The following is a 23,082-nucleotide window of genomic DNA, read 5'->3' as shown; positions in this document are numbered from 1 at the left end:
GCCAAGCAGTGATTTATTACCTACTTCTAATGTCACTGTTATGCCAGCAAGTATCCATTCCTCTGGAACATTTCTCAAAATAAATGTTTTGCTAACAAAGCGTAGCAAATGGCTTAACTATCTCATTTTTTGCTTCTTTCAGTGTCCTCAGATAAACTTACCTATTAAGAAAATCTAAGAGAAAATGGTACTATGGAAACAGAAGTGAATCATACGGTGAGTGAGGGGGGTAAAGGTCCCCGGGAGCATTGAAGAATGTACGGAAAGAGACATTGTTATATGGGAGGGAGAAAATGGTTATGACTGAAGGTACAATAGTTATAATACTGTTATATAAATGTGGTGGTATGGGGTCCATACAAGGATATGCAGAGGAGGGTGGGGTAATCGTCATCATTGGCAGATATAACACTTAACATACATAATAATTTCATAAGAGTAAAAAATATTGAAAATATTTCACCATACATATATAAATTACACTCAAACCACAGGAGGATACTTATCCTTGGTTGAGGGGAAAACTAACAAAAAGGAGGGCTGGTGGGTGATCTGACATGTTTGGGGATTCAAAGAATTTAGAGGTGACCCATTTGACAGGCACGTCAGCTAATGGAAAGATGACGTCATCACTAAGTAGGAGTTGCTGACTGGTAAGGGTGGCCTGACTGATATGAAGGCTACAACTACATAAAGATGATAACTGATGGATGAGTGGTATAAACCTCATCAGGTCATGGCTTTGAGATTTCTAATCCTCAGGGGTCTCACAGAATCTCTCACAGCTAATGGGTCAAACAGACTCTGTAGAGAAATAGTTCATTTAGATGTTGTACATCTGAATGTTGCTGTGAAAGGATAAATACAAAAATTCTTATATAAAATTGCTAAAACATCATTCACAGACGTTTTTATTGGTTCTGTTGATAATGTGAATGTAATAAGTAAGTCTCTTAAGCCAATATACTGGTGTTTCTTATAACATTCAACATTTATGTGTAAAAAAAAAAATCTTAACATAAAGCTGTCCTAGACTCAACATACCTCAACTAACAAATTGGCAGAGGATGACCAGAAAGTTGAAATAATACTCTTGACTGCTGTGGCAGCAAGTCTTCTCTCTCCAGTGCGGTCCACAGGCTCTCTTGGTATACCAGATTGACCTCCATCTGACAATGATCTTTCATGGCCTCGACCAGGTGAACCAGAAACAGAGGAGTATCCACCAACTAGCCCTTCACATGAATCTGATGCTGTGAAATATAAGGAAAAACTGTCAAAACCTACAGATCAATATCACATATATATATCTGGATATCGTATTAAACTGTTAACAGCAACTTCATCTTAGAAACGAAAGCTACTCAGTTATAAACTTCCTTACCACTCTCCTATACAACTTCTTAAGTACACTTAACACACTTAAACCTCTGTAATTTTATCATTCACTTCTGTCTCCCTTACCTTTGTAAAATGGCAGTATACAGGCATTCTGCTAATCCCTAGGTACCTTACCATGAATCATACCACCATTAAAAAATCCTGTCTAAGAAAGCAACAACACAGACACCTCCTTTCTTAAGAAATTCAATTGGAATCATGTCCACTCCAGCCACCTTGCCACACTTCATCTTTGGTAAGGCTTTCACCACATCCTCTCGTTTTATCAATCTGTTTGTCATGACTCTCTCACTTTCCATACCTCCCCAGCACAAACACTCCACATCTACCATTCTATCATCAAATACAATCAATAGTCTTCAAATCCTCCATCTCCTACCCACCTCATCTCTGCCTGTTACCTCTTTAACATTTGACCCCTTCACCAATGCTCCTTGTTGCTCTCACACTATCAACCTCCATTCAAAACATTTTCTTACTCTCCCTGAAGTTTGTCAATCCTCCCTTATTTGCCCTCTTTTTCAGTCCCTTAACCTCCTCCTAGACCTTCTGCCACCTTCTCTAGCACATCTCCCAATCACTAACACTCTTTACCAGCAAGTAACACCCAGACATATCTCTTTACTCTTTCACTAACAACTTAAAAGTCATCATTCCACCACTTACTAGCCTCTCTTACATGCCTACCTACCATCTTCCACTTTACACACACTTCTCTCACAGGTCAAAACTACATCCCTAAATACTCCCCATTCCTCGCCCTCTCCCCTAAATTCATTTACTCTCACCTTTTGCCATTCTACACTCAATCTCTGCTGGTATCTATTCACATAAGCCTGAGCAACCAGTAGTCTCCAGTAACAATCGACCTAAAACTTTTGGCAAAAACATCCTTCATTTATCATATATCTCTTATAACAGTTGACCTCAGTTTTTCAAGGGCCCAAAAATACTAAATTAGCTGAGAGATGCTTACTAATCATATGATTAAACTCATACGCAACAAGAATAAGCCATTTACAATTGTAAGCAAACAATGTTGGTTGAAGCATTTAGATACAGTATGTTATGGACATATTCATATCTTAGTTTTCATTGAGGTGGTACATGCAATTCAGCAGAGCTCATTGCCTAATGCAGTTACCATGAAATTCACATCTATATCACTGATGTGAATGAAACAGTGACCATATCTTACCTGTATTACCGTGAAAATGCAATGAAAAACAAAATATTACATCATCTGCAGATGGTCCCACTGGTGCACATTCCTCAACCAGTTCTCCGTCACTAATTCAAATAAGCATTGTTTCAATAACATTATGGTAAAACTGTCAGTAAGATTTCAAAGATATATGTAGGTTATGCTTTGTCAACAACACTTTTTAGGGGTTTTTGGAAAACAGGAAATTCTATGAGTGAGAAAAGGGTGGTGAAAGTAAGTGAGCTTTGAAAAGTAAATGATGCAAGGGAAGATATTCAGGGATACAGTGCTGGGATGTGCAAGAGAAGTCTATGGCATGCCAAAGGTGAAAGGTGTGCAGGTGAGAAAGGGTAGTGAGTGGTGGGATGATGCAGCAAAGTTGCTAATAAAAGAGATAAAGAGGTGTATGGGTGGTACTTAAGGGGAAGGAGTATAAATGATTGGGAAATGTATGAGTGAAAGTAGCAGCAGGCCAAGAGAAAGGTGCACGGGTTAAAAAGGAGGTCAGATGAGAGTTAAGTTGTGTGATTATCAGTAAACTTCAGAGAGGATAAGATGTTTTGAAAGGAGGTTAACAGTATGAAAAAACAAGAGAACAAATGGAAACACCAGAGAAAGGGGTAAATGGGAAAGTGTTAACAGGTAGGGATGAGGTGAGGAGGAGAGGAAGTGAGCATTTTGAAGGATCGTTGAATCTATTTGATGATAGGGTGACATAGGTAAGGCATTTGGGTTGGGGAATTATGCAAAGTGACAGTCATGGAAAGTGGTTTGGTGATGAGTCAGATGAAATGTGACAGTCACTGGAGTTTATCATTTTGCAACCATCAACATTTTTACTGTATATGAGAAAGAGATATACATAAGTATACTTATGTAAGTAGGAGAGATGGCCAGAGAGCGTTATTGGATTACGTGTTAATTGACAAGCGCGCGAAAGAGAGACTTTTGGATGTTAATGTGCTGAGAGGTGCAACTGGAGGGATGTCTGATCATTATCTTGTGGAGGCTAAGGTGAAGATTTGTATGGGTTTCCAGAAAAGAAGAGTGAATGTTGGGGTGAAGAGGGTGGTGAGAGTAAGTGAGCTTGGGAAGGAGACTTGTGTGAGGAAGTACCAGGAGAGACTGAGTACAGAATGGAAAAAGGTGAGAACAATGGAAGTAAGGGGAGTGGGGGAGGAATGGGATGTATTGAGGGAATCAGTGATGGATTGCGCAAAAGATGCTTGTGGCATGAGAAGAGTGGGAGGTGGGTTGATTAGAAAGGGTAGTGAGTGGTGGGATGAAGAAGTAAGAGTAGTAGTGAAAGAGAAGAGAGAGGCATTTGGACGATTTTTGCAGGGAAAAAATGAAATTGAGTGGGAGATGTATAAAAGAAAGAGACAGGAGGTCAAGAGAAAGGTGCAAGAGGTGAAAAAAAGGGCAAATGAGAGTTGGGGTGAGAGAGTATCATTAAATTTTAGGGAGAATAAAAAGATGTTCTGGAAGGAGGTAAATAAAGTGCGTAAGACAAGGGAGCAAATGGGAACTTCAGTGAAGGGCGCAAATGGGGAGGTGATAGCAAGTAGTGGTGATGTGAGAAGGAGATGGAGTGAGTATTTTGAAGGTTTGTTGAATGTGTTTGATGATAGAGTGGCAGATATAGGGTGTTTTGGTCGAGGTGGTGTGCAAAGTGCAAGGGTTAGGGAAAATGATTTGGTAAACAGAGAAGAGGTAGTAAAAGCTTTGCGGAAGATGAAAGCCGGCAAGGCAGCAGGTTTGGATAGTATTGCAGTGGAATTTATTAAAAAAGGGGGTGACTGTATTGTTGACTGGTTGGTAAGGTTATTTAATGTATGTATGACTCATGGTGAGGTGCCTGAGGATTGGCGGAATGCGTGCATAGTGCCATTGTACAAAGGCAAAGGGGATAAGAGTGAGTGCTCAAATTACAGAGGTATAAGTTTGTTGAGTATTCCTGGTAAATTATATGGGAGGGTATTGATTGAGAGGGTGAAGGCATGTACAGAGCATCAGATTGGGGAAGAGCAGTGTGGTTTCAGAAGTGGTAGAGGATGTGTGGATCAGGTGTTTGCTTTGAAGAATGTATGTGAGAAATACTTAGATAAGCAAAAGGATTTGTATGTAGCATTTATGGATCTGGAGAAGGCATATGATAGAGTTGATAGAGATGCTCTGTGGAAGGTATTAAGAATATATGGTGTGGGAGGCAAGTTGTTAGAAGCAGTGAAAAGTTTTTATCGAGGATGTAAGGCATGTGTACGTGTAGGAAGAGAGGAAAGTGATTGGTTCTCAGTAAATGTAGGTTTGCGGCAGGGGTGTGTGATGTCTCCATGGTTGTTTAATTTGTTTATGGATGGGGTTGTTAGGGAGGTGAATGCAAGAGTTTTGGAAAGAGGGGCAAGTATGAAGTCTGTTGGGGATGAGAGAGCTTGGGAAGTGAGTCAGTTGTTGTTCGCTGATGATACAGCGCTGGTGGCTGATTCATGTGAGAAACTGCAGAAGCTGGTGACTGAGTTTGGTAAAGTGTGTGAAAGAAGAAAGTTAAGAGTAAATGTGAATAAGAGCAAGGTTATTAGGTACAGTAGGGTTGAGGGTCAAGTCAATTGGGAGGTGAGTTTGAATGGAGAAAAACTGGAGGAAGTGAAGTGTTTTAGATATCTGGGAGTGGATCTGACAGCAGATGGAAACATGGAAGTGGAAGTGTATCATAGGGTGGGGGAGGGGGCCTTGAAGAATGTGTGGAAGTTGAGAGCATTATCTCGGAAAGCAAAAATGGGTATGTTTGAAGGAATAGTGGTTCCAACAATGTTGTATGGGAGCGAGGCGTGGACTATGGATAGAGTTGTGCGCAGGAGGATGGATGTGCTGGAAATGAGATGTTTGAGGACAATGTGTGGTGTGAGGTGGTTTGATCGAGTAAGTAACGTAAGGGTAAGAGAGATGTGTGGAAATAAAAAGAGCGTGGTTGAGAGAGCAGAAGAGGGTGTTTTGAAATGGTTTGGTCACATGGAGAGAATGAGTGAGGAAAGACTGACCAAGAGGATATATGTGTTGGAGGTGGAGGGAACGAGGAGAAGAGGGAGACCAAATTGGAGGTGGAAAGATGGAGTGAAAAAGATTTTGTGTGATCAGTGCCTGAACATGCAGGAGGGTGAAAGGAGGGCAAGGAATAGAGTGAATTGGAGCGATGTGGTATACCGGGGTTGACGTGCTGTCAGTGGATTGAATCAAGGCATGTGAAACGTCTGGGGTAAACCATGGAAAGCTGTGTAGGTATGTATATTTGCGTGTGTGGACGTATGTATATACATGTGTATGGGGGTGGGTTGGGCCATTTCTTTAGTCTGTTTCCTTGCGCTACCTCGCAAACGCGGGAGACAGCGACAAAGCAAAAAAAAAAAAAAAAATATATATATATATATGTATGTGTATATATATATATATATATATATATATATATATATATATATATATATATATATATATATATATATATATATCTTTCTTTCATACTATTCGCCATCTCCCACATTAGCGAGGTTGCGTTAAGAACAGAGGACTGGACCTTTGAGAAAATATCCTCACCTGGCCCCCTTCTCTGTCCCCTCTTTTGGAAAGTTAAAAAAAAAAAAAAAAAAAAACGAGAGGGGAGGATTTCCAGCCACCCGCTCCCTCCCCTTTTAGTCGCCTTCTACGACACGCAGGGAATACGTGGGAAGTATTCTTTCTCCCCTATCCCCAGGGATAAATATATATATATATATATATATATATATATATATATATATATATATATATATATATATATATATATATATATATATATATGTGTGTGTGTGTATAGAGATACTCTGTGGAAGGTATTAAGAATATATGGTGTGGGAGGAAAGTTGTTAGAAGCAGTGAAAAGTTTTTATCGAGGATGTAAGGCATGTGTACGTGTAGGAAGAGAAGAAAGTGATTGGTTCTCAGTGAATGTAGGTTTGCGGCAGGGGTGTGTGATGTCTCCATGGTTGTTTAATTTGTTTATGGATGGGGTTGTTAGGGAGGTAAATGCAAGAGTTTTGGAAAGAGGGGCAAGTATGAAGTCTGTTGGGGATGAGAGAGCTTGGGAAGTGAGTCAGTTGTTGTTCGCTGATGATACAGCGCTGGTGGCTGATTCATGTGAGAAACTGCACAAGCTGGTGACTGAGTTTGGTAAAGTGTGTGAAAGAAGAAAGTTAAGAGTAAATGTGAATAAGAGCAAGGTTATTAGGTACAGTAGGGTTGAGGGTCAAGTCAATTGGGAGGTGAGTTTGAATGGAGAAAAACTGGAGGAAGTGAAGTGTTTTAGATATCTGGGAGTGGATCTGGCAGCGGATGGAACCATGGAAGCGGAAGTGGATCATAGGGTGGGGGAGGGGGAGAAAATTCTGGGAGCCTTGAAGAATGTGTGGAAGTCGAGAACATTATCTCGGAAAGCAAAAATGGGTATGTTTGAAGGAATAGTGGTTCCAACAATGTTGTATGGTTGCGAGGCGTGGGCTATGGATAGAGTTGTGCGCAGGAGGATGGATGTGCTGGAAATGAGATGTTTGAGGACAATGTGTGGTGTGAGGTGGTTTGATCGAGTGAGTAACGTAAGGGTAAGAGAGATGTGTGGAAATAAAAAGAGCGTGGTTGAGAGAGCAGAAGAGGGTGTTTTGAAGTGGTTTGGGCACATGGAGAGGATGAGTGAGGAAAGATTGACCAAGAGGATATATGTGTCGGAGGTGGAGGGAGAAAGGAGAAGAGGGAGACCAAATTGGAGGTGGAAAGATGGAGTGAAAAAGATTTTGTGTGATCGGGGCCTGAACATGCAGGAGGGTGAAAGGAGGGCAAGGAATAGAGTGAATTGGAGCGATGTGGTATACCGGGGTTGACGTGCTGTCAGTGGATTGAATCAAGGCATGTGAAGTGTCTGGGGTAAACCATGGAAAGCTGTGTAGGTATGTATATTTGCGTGTGTGGACGTATGTATATACATGTGTATGGGGGGGGTTGGGCCATTTCTTTCATCTGTTTCCTTGCGCTACCTCGCAAACGCGGGAGACAGCGACAAAGTATAAAAAAAAAAAAAAAATATGTGTATATATATATATATATATATATATATGTATATATATATATATATATATCTTGTGGAGGCTAAGGTGAAGATTTGTATGGGTTTTCAGAAAAGAAGAGTGAATGTTGGGGTGAAGAGGGTGGTGAGAGTAAGTGAGCTTGGGAAGGAGACTTGTGTGAGGAAGTACCAGGAGAGACTGAGTACAGAATGGAAAAAGGTGAGAACAATGGAAGTAAGGGGAGTGGGGGAGGAATGGGATGTATTTAAGGAATCATTGATGGATTGCGCAAAAGATGCTTGTGGCATGAGAAGAGTGGGAGGTGGGTTGATTAGAAAGGGTAGTGAGTGGTGGGATGAAGAAGTAAGAGTAGTAGTGAAAGAGAAGAGAGAGGCATTTGGACGATTTTTGCAGGGAAAAAATGAAATTGAGTGGGAGATGTATAAAAGAAAGAGACAGGAGGTCAAGAGAAAGGTGCAAGAGGTGAAAAAAAGGGCAAATGAGAGTTGGGGTGAGAGAGTATCATTAAATTTTAGGGAGAATAAAAAGATATTCTGGAAGGAGGTAAATAAAGTGCGTAAGACAAGGGAGCAAATGGGAACTTCAGTGAAGGGCGCAAATGGGGAGGTGATAACAAGTAGTGGTGATGTGAGAAGGAGATGGAGTGAGTATTTTGAAGGTTTGTTGAATGTGTTTGATGATAGAGTGGCAGATATAGGGTGTTTTGGTCGAGGTCGAGGGTTAGGGAAAATGATTTGGTAAACAGAGAAGAGGTAGTAAAAGCTTTGCGGAAGATGAAAGCCTGGCAAGGCAGCAGGTTTGGATGGTATTGCAGTGGAATCTATTAAAAAAGGGGGTGACTGTATTGTTGACTGGTTGGTAAGGTTATTTAATGTATGTATGACTGATGGTGAGGTGCCTGAGGATTGGCGGAATGCGTGCATAGTGCCACTGTACAAAGGCAAAGGGGATAAGAGTGAGTGCTCAAATTACAGAGGTATAAGTTTGTTGAGTATTCCTGGTAAATTATATGGGAGGGTATTGATTGAGAGGGTGAAGGCATGTACAGAGCATCAGATTGGGGAAGAGCAGTGTGGTTTCAGAAGTGGTAGAGGATGTGTGGATCAGGTGTTTGCTTTGAAGAATGTATGTGAGAAATACTTAGAAAAGCAAATGGATTTGTATGTAGCATTTATGGATCTGGAGAAGGCATATGATAGAGTTGATAGAGATGCTCTGTGGAAGGTATTAAGAATATATGGTGTGGGAGGCAAGTTGTTAGAGGCAGTGAAAAGTTTTTATCGAGGATGTAAGGCATGTGTACGTGTAGGAAGAGAGGAAAGTGATTGGTTCTCAGTGAATGTAGGTTTGCGGCAGGGGTGTGTGATGTCTCCATGGTTGTTTAATTTGTTTATGGATGGGGTTGTTAGGGAGGTGAATGCAAGAGTTTTGGAAAGAGGGGCAAGTATGAAGTCTGTTGGGGATGAGAGAGCTTGGGAAGTGAGTCAGTTGTTGTTTGCTGATGATACAGCGCTGGTGGCTGATTCATGTGAGAAACTGCAGAAGCTGGTGACTGAGTTTGGTAAAGTGTGTGAAAGAAGAAAGTTAAGAGTAAATGTGAATAAGAGCAAGGTTATTAGGTACAGTAGGGTTGAGGGTCAAGTCAATTGGGAGGTGAGTTTGAATGGAGAAAAACTGGAGGAAGTGAAGTGTTTTAGATATCTGGGAGTGGATCTGGCAGCGGATGGAACCATGGAAGCGGAAGTGGATCATAGGGTGGGGGAGGGGGCGAAAATTCTGGGAGCCTTGAAGAATGTGTGGAAGTCGAGAACATTATCTCGGAAAGCAAAAATGGGTATGTTTGAAGGAATAGTGGTTCCAACAATGTTGTATGGTTGCGAGGCGTGGGCTATGGATAGAGTTGTGCGCAGGAGGATGGATGTGCTGGAAATGAGATGTCTGAGGACAATGTGTGGTGTGAGGTGGTTTGATCGAGTAAGTAACGTAAGGGTAAGAGAGATGTGTGGAAATAAAAAGAGCGTGGTTGAGAGAGCAGAAGAGGGTGTTTTGAAATGGTTTGGGCACATGGAGAGAATGAGTGAGGAAAGATTGACCAAGAGGATATATGTGTCGGAGGTGGAGGGAACGAGGAGAAGAGGGAGACCAAATTGGAGGTGGAAAGATGGAGTGAAAAAGATTTTGTGTGATCGGGGCCTGAACATGAAGGAGGGTGAAAGGAGGGCAAGGAATAGAGTGAATTGGAGCGATGTGGTATACCGGGGTTGACGTGCTGTCAGTGGATTGAATCAAGGCATGTGAAGCGTCTGGGGTATACCATGGAAAGCTGTGTAGGTATGTATATTTGCGTGTGTGGACGTATGTATATACATGTGTATGGGGGTGGGTTGGGCCATTTCTTTCGTCTGTTTCCTTGCGCTACCTCGCAAACGCGGGAGACAGCGACAAAGCAAAAAAAAAAAAAAAAAAAAAATGAGAAAGAGAACTGGCCTCATGACTTTTTCCTGCAGCACACCATTTGTTTCATCTAACCATTCAGAGGCTTAACAATTAATCATTACTTTTCATTTATGGTCAGTTAACCAATTTCCTGATAATCAAACTACACCCCAATCTGTGCCATGTGACTTAAGGATGGGCTATTTTGATAACTATTTTTTTCTCTACACCTTGAAGCTTTGGAGCTTTCTACCCTCTCATGTTTTTACCATTAACTGTGATCTTACATTTTTTGAAAAGAGAAGTTTTTCACTTCCTCTAATATTCATAAACAGATTTTTTTGTATTTCATTTTTCTCTTTCATTAACCTCTCTATATTTCAATTAAGGCCTAGCCTTGATGTGCAATTTTGTCCTTGACACGAGCATTTGAAAAAACTAATAAATAAAAAAAGAATCTTTTTAGCAACTTTTGATGTGGAACTTTATCAGAAATGATTTTAGAAAATCTTACCAGATGACATCATAAGCTTTACTTTCATCAAACATGTGCAACATTTCACAAAAAAAAATTGATAGCTCAGTTTTTAAACATGAGTGATTCTGCCAAAAACCATGCTGAGAATCATTCATTAAGCAGTACTGCTATAAATGGCTTAAAGCCTTATCCCTAATGATAGTTTCTATTAGCCTACCAACTACAGATGTTCAGTTGATTGCATGATAATTACAAATGCCAAGCAGTGATTTATTACCTACTTCTAATGTCACTGTTATGCCAGCAAGTATCCATTCCTCTGGAACATTTCTCAAAATAAATGTTTTGCTAACAAAGCGTAGCAAATGGCTTAACTATCTCATTTTTTGCTTCTTTCAGTGTCCTCAGATAAACTTACCTATTAAGAAAATCTAAGAGAAAATGGTACTATGGAAACAGAAGTGAATCATACGGTGAGTGAGGGGGGTAAAGGTCCCGGGAGCATTGAAGAATGTACGGAAAGAGACATTGTTATATGGGAGGGAGAAAATGGTTATGACTGAAGGTACAATAGTTATAATACTGTTATATAAATGTGGTGGTATGGGGTCCATACAAGGATATGCAGAGGAGGGTGGGTGAGTTGGAAACGAAATGTTTGAGGACAACATATGCTGTGAGGTGGTTTGACCGAGAGAGTAATAAAAAGGTAAGAGAGGTGGGGTAATTAGAAAAGTGAGGTTAAGAGAACTGAAGTGGGTGTGCTGAAATGGCTTGGACACAGAGAGAATCAGTGAGGAGAGGTAGACAAGACAAGAGTTGAAATGATGTGGTATACAGAAAGTGACATGCTATCAATGTGTTGAGGGGAACGTGAATTGGTTGGGTGTCATCATGGAAGGGTCTGTGGGGCCAGGTTATGGATAGAGAGCTCTGGTTTCTGCTGAGTGAATGCAGCCTTTTTTCATCTGTTCCTGGGGATTCATGGCTAATGCTGGAAATGGCAGAGAAGTATAATTGAAACAAAGAAAGAAATAAAGAAATGGTGAAGAGCTTGTGGATTTGTGTGTTGAAAAAGACTGGTGATTGGGAATACCTGGCTTAAAAAGAAAGATAAATACAAGTACACATACGCGAGATGAAGAGATGGTCAAAAGCATCATCAAATTACTTGTTAATTAATAAGCATGTAAAAGAGAGACTTCTGAATGTTAATGTGCTGAGAGGAGCAGCTCATAGGATGTCGGATCACTATCTTGTAGAGGTGAAGAAGATTTGTAGAGGTTTTCAGAAAAGAAGAGAGAATGTCGGGGAGAAGAGAGTGGTGAGAGTAAGTGAGCTTAGAAAGGACACTTGTGTGAGGAAGTACCAGGACAGACTGAATGTAGAATGGCAAAAGGTGAGAGTGAATGATGTGAGGGGAGTGCGTGAGGAATGGAATTTATTTAGGGAAGCAGTGATGGCATGTGCTAGAGGGGCATGCAGCATGAGAAAAGTGAGAGGTGAGATTAGAAAGGGTAGTGAGTGGTGGGATCAAGAGGAGAAGTTGTTCGTAATAGAGAAGAGAGGCATTTGGACATTAAGTGCAAGGAAGGAGTGCAAATGACTGGGAGATGTATAAAAGAAAGCAGAAGGAGGTCAAGAGAAGGGTACAAGAGTTTAAATAGAGGGCAAATTAGGGTTTGGGTGAGAGAGTATCATTAAAATTTAGGAAAAATAAAAAAAAAGTTTTAGGAGGTAAATAACATGTGTAAGACAAGAGAACAGATGAAAGCATCGTTGAAAGGGACATAGGGGAAGTGATAATAGGTAGTGATGAAGTGAGGAGGAGATGGAGTGAGTATTTGAAGGTTTGTTGAACATGTTTCATCATAAAATGGCACATATAGGGTGTTTTGGTTGGGGTGGTGTGTGAAGCAAAAGAGTCAGGGAGAGTGATTTGGTGAAAAGAGAAGTGGTGGTGAAAGCCTTGTGGAAGATGAAATCCAGCAAAGCAGCAGGTTTGGATGGTATTAGAGTTGAATTTATCAAGAAGGGGGTGACTGTGCTGTTGATTGGTTGATATGTATGGATCGTGGTGAAGTGCCTGAGGAGTATCAGAATGCATGTATAGTGCCATTGTGCAAAGCCAATGGGGGTAAAGGTGAGTGTTCAAACTACAGAGGCATAAGTTTGTTAAATATTCCTAGTAAATTGTACAGGAGGGAGCTGAGTGAGAGGGTGAAGGCATGTACAGAGCAGAAGTGGTGGAGGATGGGTGGATCAGGTGTTTGTTTTGAAGAGTGTGTGTGAGATATACTAAGAGAAGCATATGGATTTCTATGTGGCATTTATGGAATTAGAGAAGGCATATGACAGGGTGGATAGAGATACATTGTGGAAGGTCATAAGAGTATACGGTGTAGGAGGTAAGCTGCTACAAGCAGTGAAAAGTTTTTATCAAGGGTGTAAGGCATGTGTACGAGTAGAAAGAGAGGAGAGTGATTGGTTCTCAATGAAGATTGGTCTATGACAAGGGTGTGTGATGTCTCCATGGTCGTTTGATTTCTTTATGAATGGGGTGGTTAGGGAGGCAAATGCAAAAGTTTTGGAGAGAGGGGCGATTATGCAGTCTGTTGGGGATAAGAGGGCCTGAGAAGTGAATCAACTGTTGTTTGCTGATGATACAGCACTGGTGGACGATTTGAATGAAAAACTGCAGAAGTTGGTAACTAATTTTGGAAAAGTGTGTGAAAGGAGTAAGTAGAGAGTAAATGTGAATATGAGCAAGGTCATTAGGTTCAGCAGGGTTGAAAGACAATTTCACTGGGATGTACGTTTGGGTGAAAGGTAGGACGAAGTGAAGTGTATTAGATATCTGGGAGTGAACTTGGTAGCAAATGGAACCATGGAAGCAGAAGTGAGTCAGAGGGTGGGGGAGGCATCATAGATTCTAGGGGGCAATGAAGAATGTGTGGATGGAGATAACAATATCTGAGAGAGCAAAAAGTGTTTATGATTGAAAGAATAGTAGTTCCAAAAATATGATATGGTTGCGAGGCATGGGCTACAGATAGGGTTGTATGGAGGAGGGTGGATGTGTTGGAAATGAAATGGTATTACAGTGGAGTTTATCAAAAAAAGGGGCGACTGTGTTGTTGACTGGTTGGTAAGGATATTCAATGTATGTATGGTTCATGATAAGGTGCCTGAGGATTGGCAGAACGCATGCATAGTGCCATTGTACAAAGGCAAAGGGGATAAAGGTGAGTTTTCAAATTACAGAGGTATAAGTTTGTTGAGTATTCCTGGTAAATTATATGGGAGGGTATTGATTGCGAGGGTCAAGGCATGTACAAAGGATCAGATTAGGGAAGAGCAGTGTGGTTTCAGAAGTGGTAGAGGATGTGTGGATCAGGTGTTTGCTTTGAAGAATGTATGTGAGAAATACCTAGACAAACAAATGGATTTGTATGTAGCATTTATGAATCTGGAGAAGGCATATGACAGAGTTGAAAGAGATGCTCTGTGGAAGGTATTAAGAATATATGGTGTGGGAGGCAAGTTGCTAAAAGCAGTGAAAAGTTTTAATCGAGGATGCAAGGCATGTGTATGAGTAGGAAAAGAGGAAAGCGAATGGTTCCCAGTGAATGTCGGTTTGCGGCAGGGTGTGCGATGTCTCCATGGTTGTTTAATTTGTTTATGGATGGGTTGTTAGGAAGATGAATGCAAGATTTTGGAAAGAGGGGCAAGTATGCAGTCTGTTGTTGATGAAAAGGCTTGGGAAGTGTCATTTGTTGTTCGCTGATGATACAGTGCAGGTGGCTGATTCAGATGAGAAACTGCAGAAGCTGGTGATTGAGTTTGGTAAAGTGTGTGAAAGACGAAAGCTGAGAGTGAATGTGAATAAGAGCAAGGTTATTATGTTCAGTAGGGTGGAGGGACAAGTCAACTGGGGGGTAACTTTGAATGGAGAAAAACTGGAAGAAGTGAGGTGTTTTACATATCTGAGAGTGGAGCAGATGGAACCATGGAAGCAGAAGTGAGTCACTGGGTGGGGGAGGGGGCAAAGTTTCTGGGAGTGTTGAAGAATGTGTGGAAGGCGAGAGCATTATCTCGGAGAACAAAAATGGGTGTTTGAAGGATAGTGGTTCCAACAATGTTATATGGTTGCAAGGCGTGGGGTATGGATAGCCCACCTCTGACACACATCCTCTTTGTCAATCTTTCCTCACTCATTCTCTCCATGTTTCCAAACCATTTCACACACCCTCTTCTCTCTCAATCACACTCTTTTCAATCAAATCACCTCACACCGCATACTCCAACATTTTATTCCCAACACACCAACCCTCCTCCACACAACCATATCTATAACCCATGCCTCGTGACCATATAACGTTGTTGGAACCACTACTCCTTCAAACATACCCATTTTTGCTCTCCAAGATAATGTTCTCTCCTTCCACACATTCTTCATTGCTCCCAGAACCTTTGACCCCTCCCCCACCCTGTGACTCACTTCCAATTCCATGGTTCCATCCACTGCTAAGTCCACTCCCAGATATCTAAAACATATCACTTCCTCCAGTTTTTCTCCATTCAAACATACACATCCCAATTAACTTGTCCCTCAACCCCACTGAACCTAATAACCTTGCCCTTATTCACATTTACTCTCAACTTTCTCCTTTCACACATTGTACCAAACTGTCAACAACCTCTGCAGTTTCTCTTCCGAATCAGCCACCAGCGCTGCATCATCAGCGAACAACTGACTAGCTTCCCTAGCCTTCTCATCCACAACAGACTGCAATACTTGCCCCTCTTTCCAATGCTCTTGCATTCACTTCCCTAACCACCCCATCTATAAACAAATCAAACAGCCATGGAGACATAATGCACCCCTGCCACAAACTGATATTCACTGGGAAGCAATCTTTTCCTCCCTTCCTACTCGTACACACGCCTTACATCCTCGGTAAAAGCTTTTCACTGATTCTAGCAACTTAGCTCGTACACTATATACTCTTACAACTTTCCACAAAGCATCTCTATCAACCCTATCATATGCCTTCTCCAGATCCGTGAATGCTAAATACAAATCCATCTGTTTTTCTAAGTATTTCACACATACATTCTTCAAAGCAAACACCTGATCCACACATCCTCTACCACTTCTGAAACCACAATGCTCTTTCCTAATCACATCCTCTGTACATGCCTTTACTCTCTCAATCAATACCCTCCAATATAATATCCCAGGAATACTCAACAATCTTATGCCTCTGTAATCTGAACGTTCACCTTTATCCCCTTTGCCTTTACACAATGGCACTATGCATGCATTTTGCCAATCCTCAGGCACTTCACCATGAACCATACATACACTGAATATCCTACCAACAAATAAACAACAAAGTCATGCCCATTTTTAATAAATTCCACTGCAATACCATTCAAACCTTCCGCCTTGCCGATTTTCATCTTCCGCAAAGCTTTCACTACCTCTTCTCTGTTTACCATGCCATTCTCCCTGACCCTCTCACTTCGCACACCACCCTGCCAAAACACCCTATATCTGCTACTGTATCATCAAACACATTCAACAAACCATAAAAATACTCACTTCATCTCCTTCTCACTTTACTACTACTTGTTATCACCTCCCCATTAGCCCCCTTCACCAATGTGCCCATTTGTTCTCTTGTCTTACACACTTTAATTATCTCTTTCCAAAATATCTTTTTATTCTCCCTAAATTCTACCAATACTCTCTCACCCCAACTCTCATTTGCCCTCTGTGTCACCTCTTACATCTTTCTCTTGAACTCCTGCCTCTTCCTTTTGTACACCTCCCAGCCATTTGCACTACTTCCCTGCAAAAATCATCCAAATGCCTCTCTCATCTCTGTCACTAACAATCTTACTTCTTCATCCCACCACTTACTACCCTTTCTAATCTGCCCACCTCCCACGCTTCTCATGCCACAAGCATCCCTTGTGCAAGCCATCACTGCTTCCTTAAATACATCCTATTCCTCCCCCACTCCCCTTACGTCCTTTTCTCTCACCTTTTTCCATTCTGCACTCAATCTCTCCTGGTACTTCTTCACACAAGTCTCCTTTCCAAGCTCAATTACTCTCACCCCTCTCTTCACCCCAACATTCTCTCTTTTCTGAAAACTTCTAGAAATCTTCACCTTCACCTCCACTAGATAATGGTCAGACATCCCTCCAGTTGAACCTCTCAGCACACTAACATCCAAAAGTCTCTCTTTCACACGCCAATCAATCAACACGTAATCCAATAATGCTCTCTGGCCATCTCTCCTACTTACATACGTATACTTATGTATATCTCTCTTTTCAAACCAGGTATTCCCAATTAACAAATATACATATACCTATACATACATATACTTGTATACACATGTAAATATTCATACTTACTCACTGTCATCCATTCCTGATACCACTCTACCCCACAAGAAACAGTACAAATGCATGAAGAAACAGAAAAAAATAACATATATATTCTCTTTTCCCACACACCTAATCACTACCCCCTACATCAGCAAGGTAGTGCCAGGAAACAGAAGGGAGCTGTTATGTGTAAGGCACCAAAAATCACAGGTCTCTATCCACTTCTAGGCACTACAGACCTCTCCATGGTTTACCTTGGGTGTTTCACAAGCCCTGGCTTAGTTCATTGATGGAAAATTGACCCCAGTATACCACATCATTCCCATTCACTCTATTCCATATACACCTTTCACCCTCCTGCATGTTCAGCCCTTATCACTCAAAATCGTTTTCATTCCATCCTTCCATCTCCAATTTGGTGTCCTGATTCTCCTTGTTCCCTCCACTTCTGACACATATATCCTCTATGTCAATCTTTCCTCACTCATTTTATACATATATCCAAACCATTTCAACTTACCCTCTTCTGCTCTCTCAACCACACTCTTTTTATTACCACACATCTCTCATACCCTTTCATTACTTACTCGATCAAACCAACTCACACCACAAATAGTCCTTAAACATTTCATTTCCAACACATCCACCCTCCTCCCCACAACCCAATCGATAGCCAATGCCTTGCAACTTTGACATTGTTTGAACTACTATTTCTTTAAATTTACCCATTTTTGCCCTCCAAAATAATGTCATCTCCTTCCACACATTCTTTATCACTCCCCGAACCTTAGCCTCCTCCCCCAACCTATGACTCACTAACACTTCCACGGTTCCAATCACTCCCAAGGCCACTCACAGATATCTAAAAAAGTTCACTTCCTCCAATACTTCTCCATTCAAACATACATTCCAATGGACTTGTCCCTCAACCCTGCTGAACCTAATAACCATGCTTTTATTCACATTTACTTTCAACTTTCTCCATTTACACACACTTCCAAACTCAGTCTCCAACTTCTGCAGTTTCTCACTTGAATCAGCCACCAGTGCTGTGTCATCAGCAAACAACAGCTGACTCACTTCTCAGACACTCTCATCCCAAGAGACCACATGCTTGCCCCTTTCTCCAAAACTCGCATTTAACCCCTTCATCACTCCATCCATAAGCAAATTAAACAACCATAGTAACATCACACACCCCTGCTACAAACCAACCTTCATTGGGAACCATTCACTCTCTTCTCTCCCTTCTCATGCACACATCTTACATCCTTGATAAAAGTTGTCACTGCTTCTAGTAGCTTACCTCCCACACCATATATTCTTACAACCTTCTTCAAAGCATCTCATTTAACTCTATCATATGCCTTCTCCAGATCTATAACTACTACAATCAAATCCATCTGTTTTTTCTAAGTATTGCTCACAAACATTACTCAAAGGAAACACCTGATCCAAACATCCTCTACCACTTCTGAAACCCCACTGCTCCTCCCCAGTTTGATGCAATGTACATGCCTTCACCCTCTCAACCAATACCCTCCTGTACAACTTACCAGATATACTGAACAACTTATACCTCTGTAGACTGAACACTCACCTTTATCCCCTTTGCCTCTAAACAATGGCACTATACATGTGTTCTGCCAATCCTCAAGCACTTCACCATGATACATACATACAACAAATATTCTTGACACCCAATCAATAACAGTCACCCCATTTCTTAATTAATTCAACTGCAATACCATCCACTCCTGCCACCTTGCTGCATTTCATCTTACGCAAGGCTTTCACCCCCTCAGTACTTCATGTGACATCCCTTGGCCTTGGGAACAGATGCTGCAACATGCTGAAGGTATGTAGGGTCAAGGTTGTCCCAAATATCCTGGATGGCGGTGTGGAGCTTAGGAATGCTACATGTATCCTGCCCACACAACCGTGACTTTATGACTGAACAGAAGTTCTCAATAGGGTTAAAGTCAGGTGAGTTACCTGGCCAGTCCTGAATTGTATGTCACACCACAAAATACGAACCAGTCACATCTTAATTCAGCAGTAAGGGCATGGTGCACCATCTTGCATAAAAATATCATAACCAATCTTCTCAAAACAGTCATGTAATTCATCACACAACAGCTCTATGTATTGATTATGATTCATTATCATATTTCGATCTAAAAGCACATGACTTCCAACACCATTATAGCCAAAAGCTCCTAGACCATTAGTGAGTCTGGAAATTTTACTGTTGCTTGAATGTACTTAGGGTTGTAAGAGTCACTACCTGGCCTCCGGTGAACTTTGCCTCTATAGCTGCCAGTAACATTAAGTGTAGCCTCACCAGACCACAACACTTCTACTTTTCTTCATCCCGCTGCAAATATTTCTTAGCAAATGTGAGTCAGTTCTTGAGCTGGCTGTCTGTCAGAAGTGGTTTCTTGCGAGGCATACACCTCTTGAATTTCAAGTCATCATGAAGCCAGCTACAAATAGTAAGAACAGAAACATGATCAAGTAGCATAGGATTGTCTTCCTATAACTATCATGCTGAAATACATGGATTCTTATCTCTTGACATTGGATAATCTTCAGAGTGCGTTGGGAAGTGATATGAGGTCATCCAGGTCATTTCTTCTGGGCAGAAATGTCAATGCCACCACTGGCAACAAAGCACTTCATCCATCTTTGCAAACTACACAGTGCCAGCCCTGTAGTTTCAACTATTTCTTTACTACACTTTCCAGCCTTGTATAAAGGTACACTAGCACCAATATCAGCTTTAGACATGCCCTTAGAGCCAGGCATTGCAGCACAAACCTACCACAATGCATACGTGGGTAGGGTAAAAAAAAGCAGATGTCAGGGAGACAACAGAAAAAAACATCGACCCACCACAACAGCTCCAGGCAGACTGACCACCACCTGTTGTTACCCTGGGGGTCCCCTCCTCCCTAACAATGTCCCTGAGCTGTCTCAGTATTTTTCATCACTTCAGAGTCATGTTTTAGGGGTATGATACAAACGGGCAAAAAATACTAGTGCGGGCACTATCATGCCAATTTTTTCTGCCAGGACTGTATGTACATGCATGTGTGTGTGTGTGTGTGTGTGTGTGTGTGTGTGTGTGTGTCTGCATGTAAATGTATGTATATATATTTATCATTTATTTTATTTTCCTTTGTCGCTGTCTCCCACATTAGCAAGGTAGCGCAAGGAAACAGACGAAAGAATAGCAAAACCCACCCACATACACATGTATATACATACACATCCATACACGCAAATATACATACCTATACATCTCAATGTATACATATATATACACACAAAGACATATACATATATACACATGTACATAATTCATACTGTCTACCTTTATTCATTCCCATCGCCAACCTGCCACACATGAAATAATAACCCCCTACCCCGCACGTGCGCAAGGTAGTGCTAGCAAAAGACAAGAAAGGCCACATTCGTTCACACTCAGTCTCTAGCTGTCATGTATAATGCACTGAAACCACAGCTCCTTTCCACATCCAGGCCCCACAGAACTTTCCATGGTTTACCCCAGACGCTTCCTACGACCTGGTTCAATTCATTGACAACACGTTCACACCGGTATACCACATTGTTCCAATTCATTCTATTTCTTGCACGCCTTTCACCCTCCTGCATGTTCAGGACCGATCACTCAAAATCGTTTTCACTCCATCTTTCCACCTCCAATTTGGTCTTCCACTTCTCCTCGTTCCCACTACCTCTGACACATATATCCTCTTGGTCATTATTTCCTCACTCATTCTCTCCATGTGACCAAACCATTTCAAAACACCCTCTTCTGCTCTCTCAACTACACTCTTTTTATTACCACACATCTCTCTTGCCCTTTCAATACTTACTCGATCAAACCACCTCACACCACATATTGTCCTCAAACATCTCATTTCCAGCACATCCACCCTCCTCCCCACAACTCAATCTATAGCCCACACCTCGCAACCATACAACATTGTTGGAACCACTATTCCTTCAAACATACACTTTTTTGCTTTACGAGATAATGTTCTCGGCTTCCACACATTCTTCAACACTCCCAGAACTTTTACACCCTCCCCCACCCTATGATTCACTTCTGCTTCCATGGTTCCATCTGCTGCCAAATCCACTCCTAGATATCTAAAACACTTCACTTCCTCTAGTTTTTCTCCATTCAAACTTACCTCCCAACTGAGTTGTCCCTTAACCATACTGTACCTAATAACCTTGCTCTTATTCACATTTACTCTTAGATTTCTTCTTTCACACACTTTGCCAAGCTCAGCCACCAGCTTCAGCAGATTCTCACACGAATCAGCCACCAGCGCTGTATCATCAGCGAACAACAACTGACTCACTTCCCAACCTCTCTCATCCACAGCAGACTGCATACTTGCCCCTCTTTCCAAAACTCTTGCATTCACTTCCCTAACAACACCATCCATAAACAAATGAAACAACCATGGAGACATCACACACCCCTGCCGGAAAACCTACATTCACTGAGAACCAATCACTTTCTTCTCTTCCTACACGCACACATGCCTTACATCCTTGATAAAAACTTTTCACTGCTTCTAAAATCTTGCCCCCACACCATATATTCTGAATACCTTCCACAGAGCATCTCTATCAACTTTATCATATGCCTTCTCCAGATCCATAAATGCTACATACAAATCCATTTGCTTTTCTAAGTATTTCTCACATACATTCTTCAAAGCAAAAACCTGATCCACACATCCTCTACCACTTCTGAAACCACACTGCTCTTCCCCAATCTGATGCTCTGTACATGCCTTCACCCTCTCAACCAATACCCTCCCATATAATTTCCAAGGAATACTCAACAAACTTATACCTCTGTAATTTGAGCACTCACTTTTATCACCTTTGCCTTTGTACAATGGCACTATGCAAGAATTTCTAAAATTCTCAGGCACCTCACCATGAGTCATACATACATCAAACAACCTTACCAACCAGTCAACAATACAGTCACCCCCTTTTTTAATAAATTCCACTGTAATACCATCCAAACCTGCTGCCTTGCTGGCTTTCATCTTCCGCAAAGCTTTTACTACCTCTTCTCTGTTTACCAAATCATTCTCCCTAACCCTCTCATTTTGCACACCACCTCAACCAAAACACCCTATATCTGCCACTCTATCATCAAACACATTCAACAAACCTTCAAAATACTCACTCCATCTCCTTCTCACATCACCACTACTTGTTATCACCTCCCCATTATCCCCCTTCACTGAAGTTCCCATTTGTTCCCTTGTCTTATGCACTTTATATACCTCCTACCAAAACATCTTTTTATTCTCCCTAAAATCTAATGATACTCTCTCACTCCAACTCACATTTGCCCTCTTTTTCACCTCTTGCACCCTTTTCTTGACCTCCTGCCTCTTTCTTTTATACATCTCCCACTCATTTGCATTATTTCCCTGCAAAAATCGTCCAAATGTCTCTCTCTTCTCTTTCACTAATAATCTTACTTCTTCATCCCACCACCCACTACCCTTTCTAATCTGCCCACCTCCCACGCTTCTCATGCCACAACCATCTCTTGCTCAAGCCATCACTGCTTCCCTATATACATCCCATTCCTCCCCCACTCCCATTACATCCTTTGTTCTCACCTTTTTCCATTCTGTACTCAGTCTCTCCTGGTACTTCCTCACACAAGTCTCCTTCCCAAGCTCACTTACTCTCACCACTCTCTTCACCACAACTTTCTCTCTTCTTTTCTGAAAACCACTACAAATCTTCACCTTTGCCTCCACAAGATAATGATCAGACATCCCTCCAGTTGCACCTCTCAGCACATTACCATCCAAAAGTCTCTCTTTCGCGTGCCTATCAATTAACATGTAATCCAATAACACTCTCTGGCCATCTCTCCAACTTACATACATAATTTTTTTTTTTTTTTTGCTTTGTCGCTGTCTCCCGCGTTTGCGAGGTAGCGCAAGGAAACAGATGAAAGAAATGGCCCAACC

General features: G+C 41.5%; 1 protein-coding gene across 4 annotated transcripts in view; it reads right to left on the bottom strand.

Moving 5' to 3' along the window:
• Positions 1-23,082, bottom strand: part of fab1 (fab1 kinase) — a 1,098,541-nt gene that overhangs the window by 99,136 nt on the left and 976,323 nt on the right. For all 4 annotated transcript variants that reach the window (XM_071675364.1, XM_071675510.1, XM_071675419.1 and 1 more), the window contains one exon: positions 1,045-1,253. In XM_071675364.1, coding sequence (XP_071531465.1) covers positions 1,045-1,253 — 209 coding nt within the window. The remainder of the gene's footprint in view (positions 1-1,044; positions 1,254-23,082) is intronic.

This window comes from Panulirus ornatus, chromosome 1 (genome assembly GCF_036320965.1).
Source record: "Panulirus ornatus isolate Po-2019 chromosome 1, ASM3632096v1, whole genome shotgun sequence".
Lineage (NCBI taxonomy): Eukaryota > Metazoa > Arthropoda > Malacostraca > Decapoda > Palinuridae > Panulirus > Panulirus ornatus.
The sequence above is the reverse complement of the archived record's forward strand: the minus strand, read 5'-3'. Positions and strand labels throughout refer to the sequence as shown.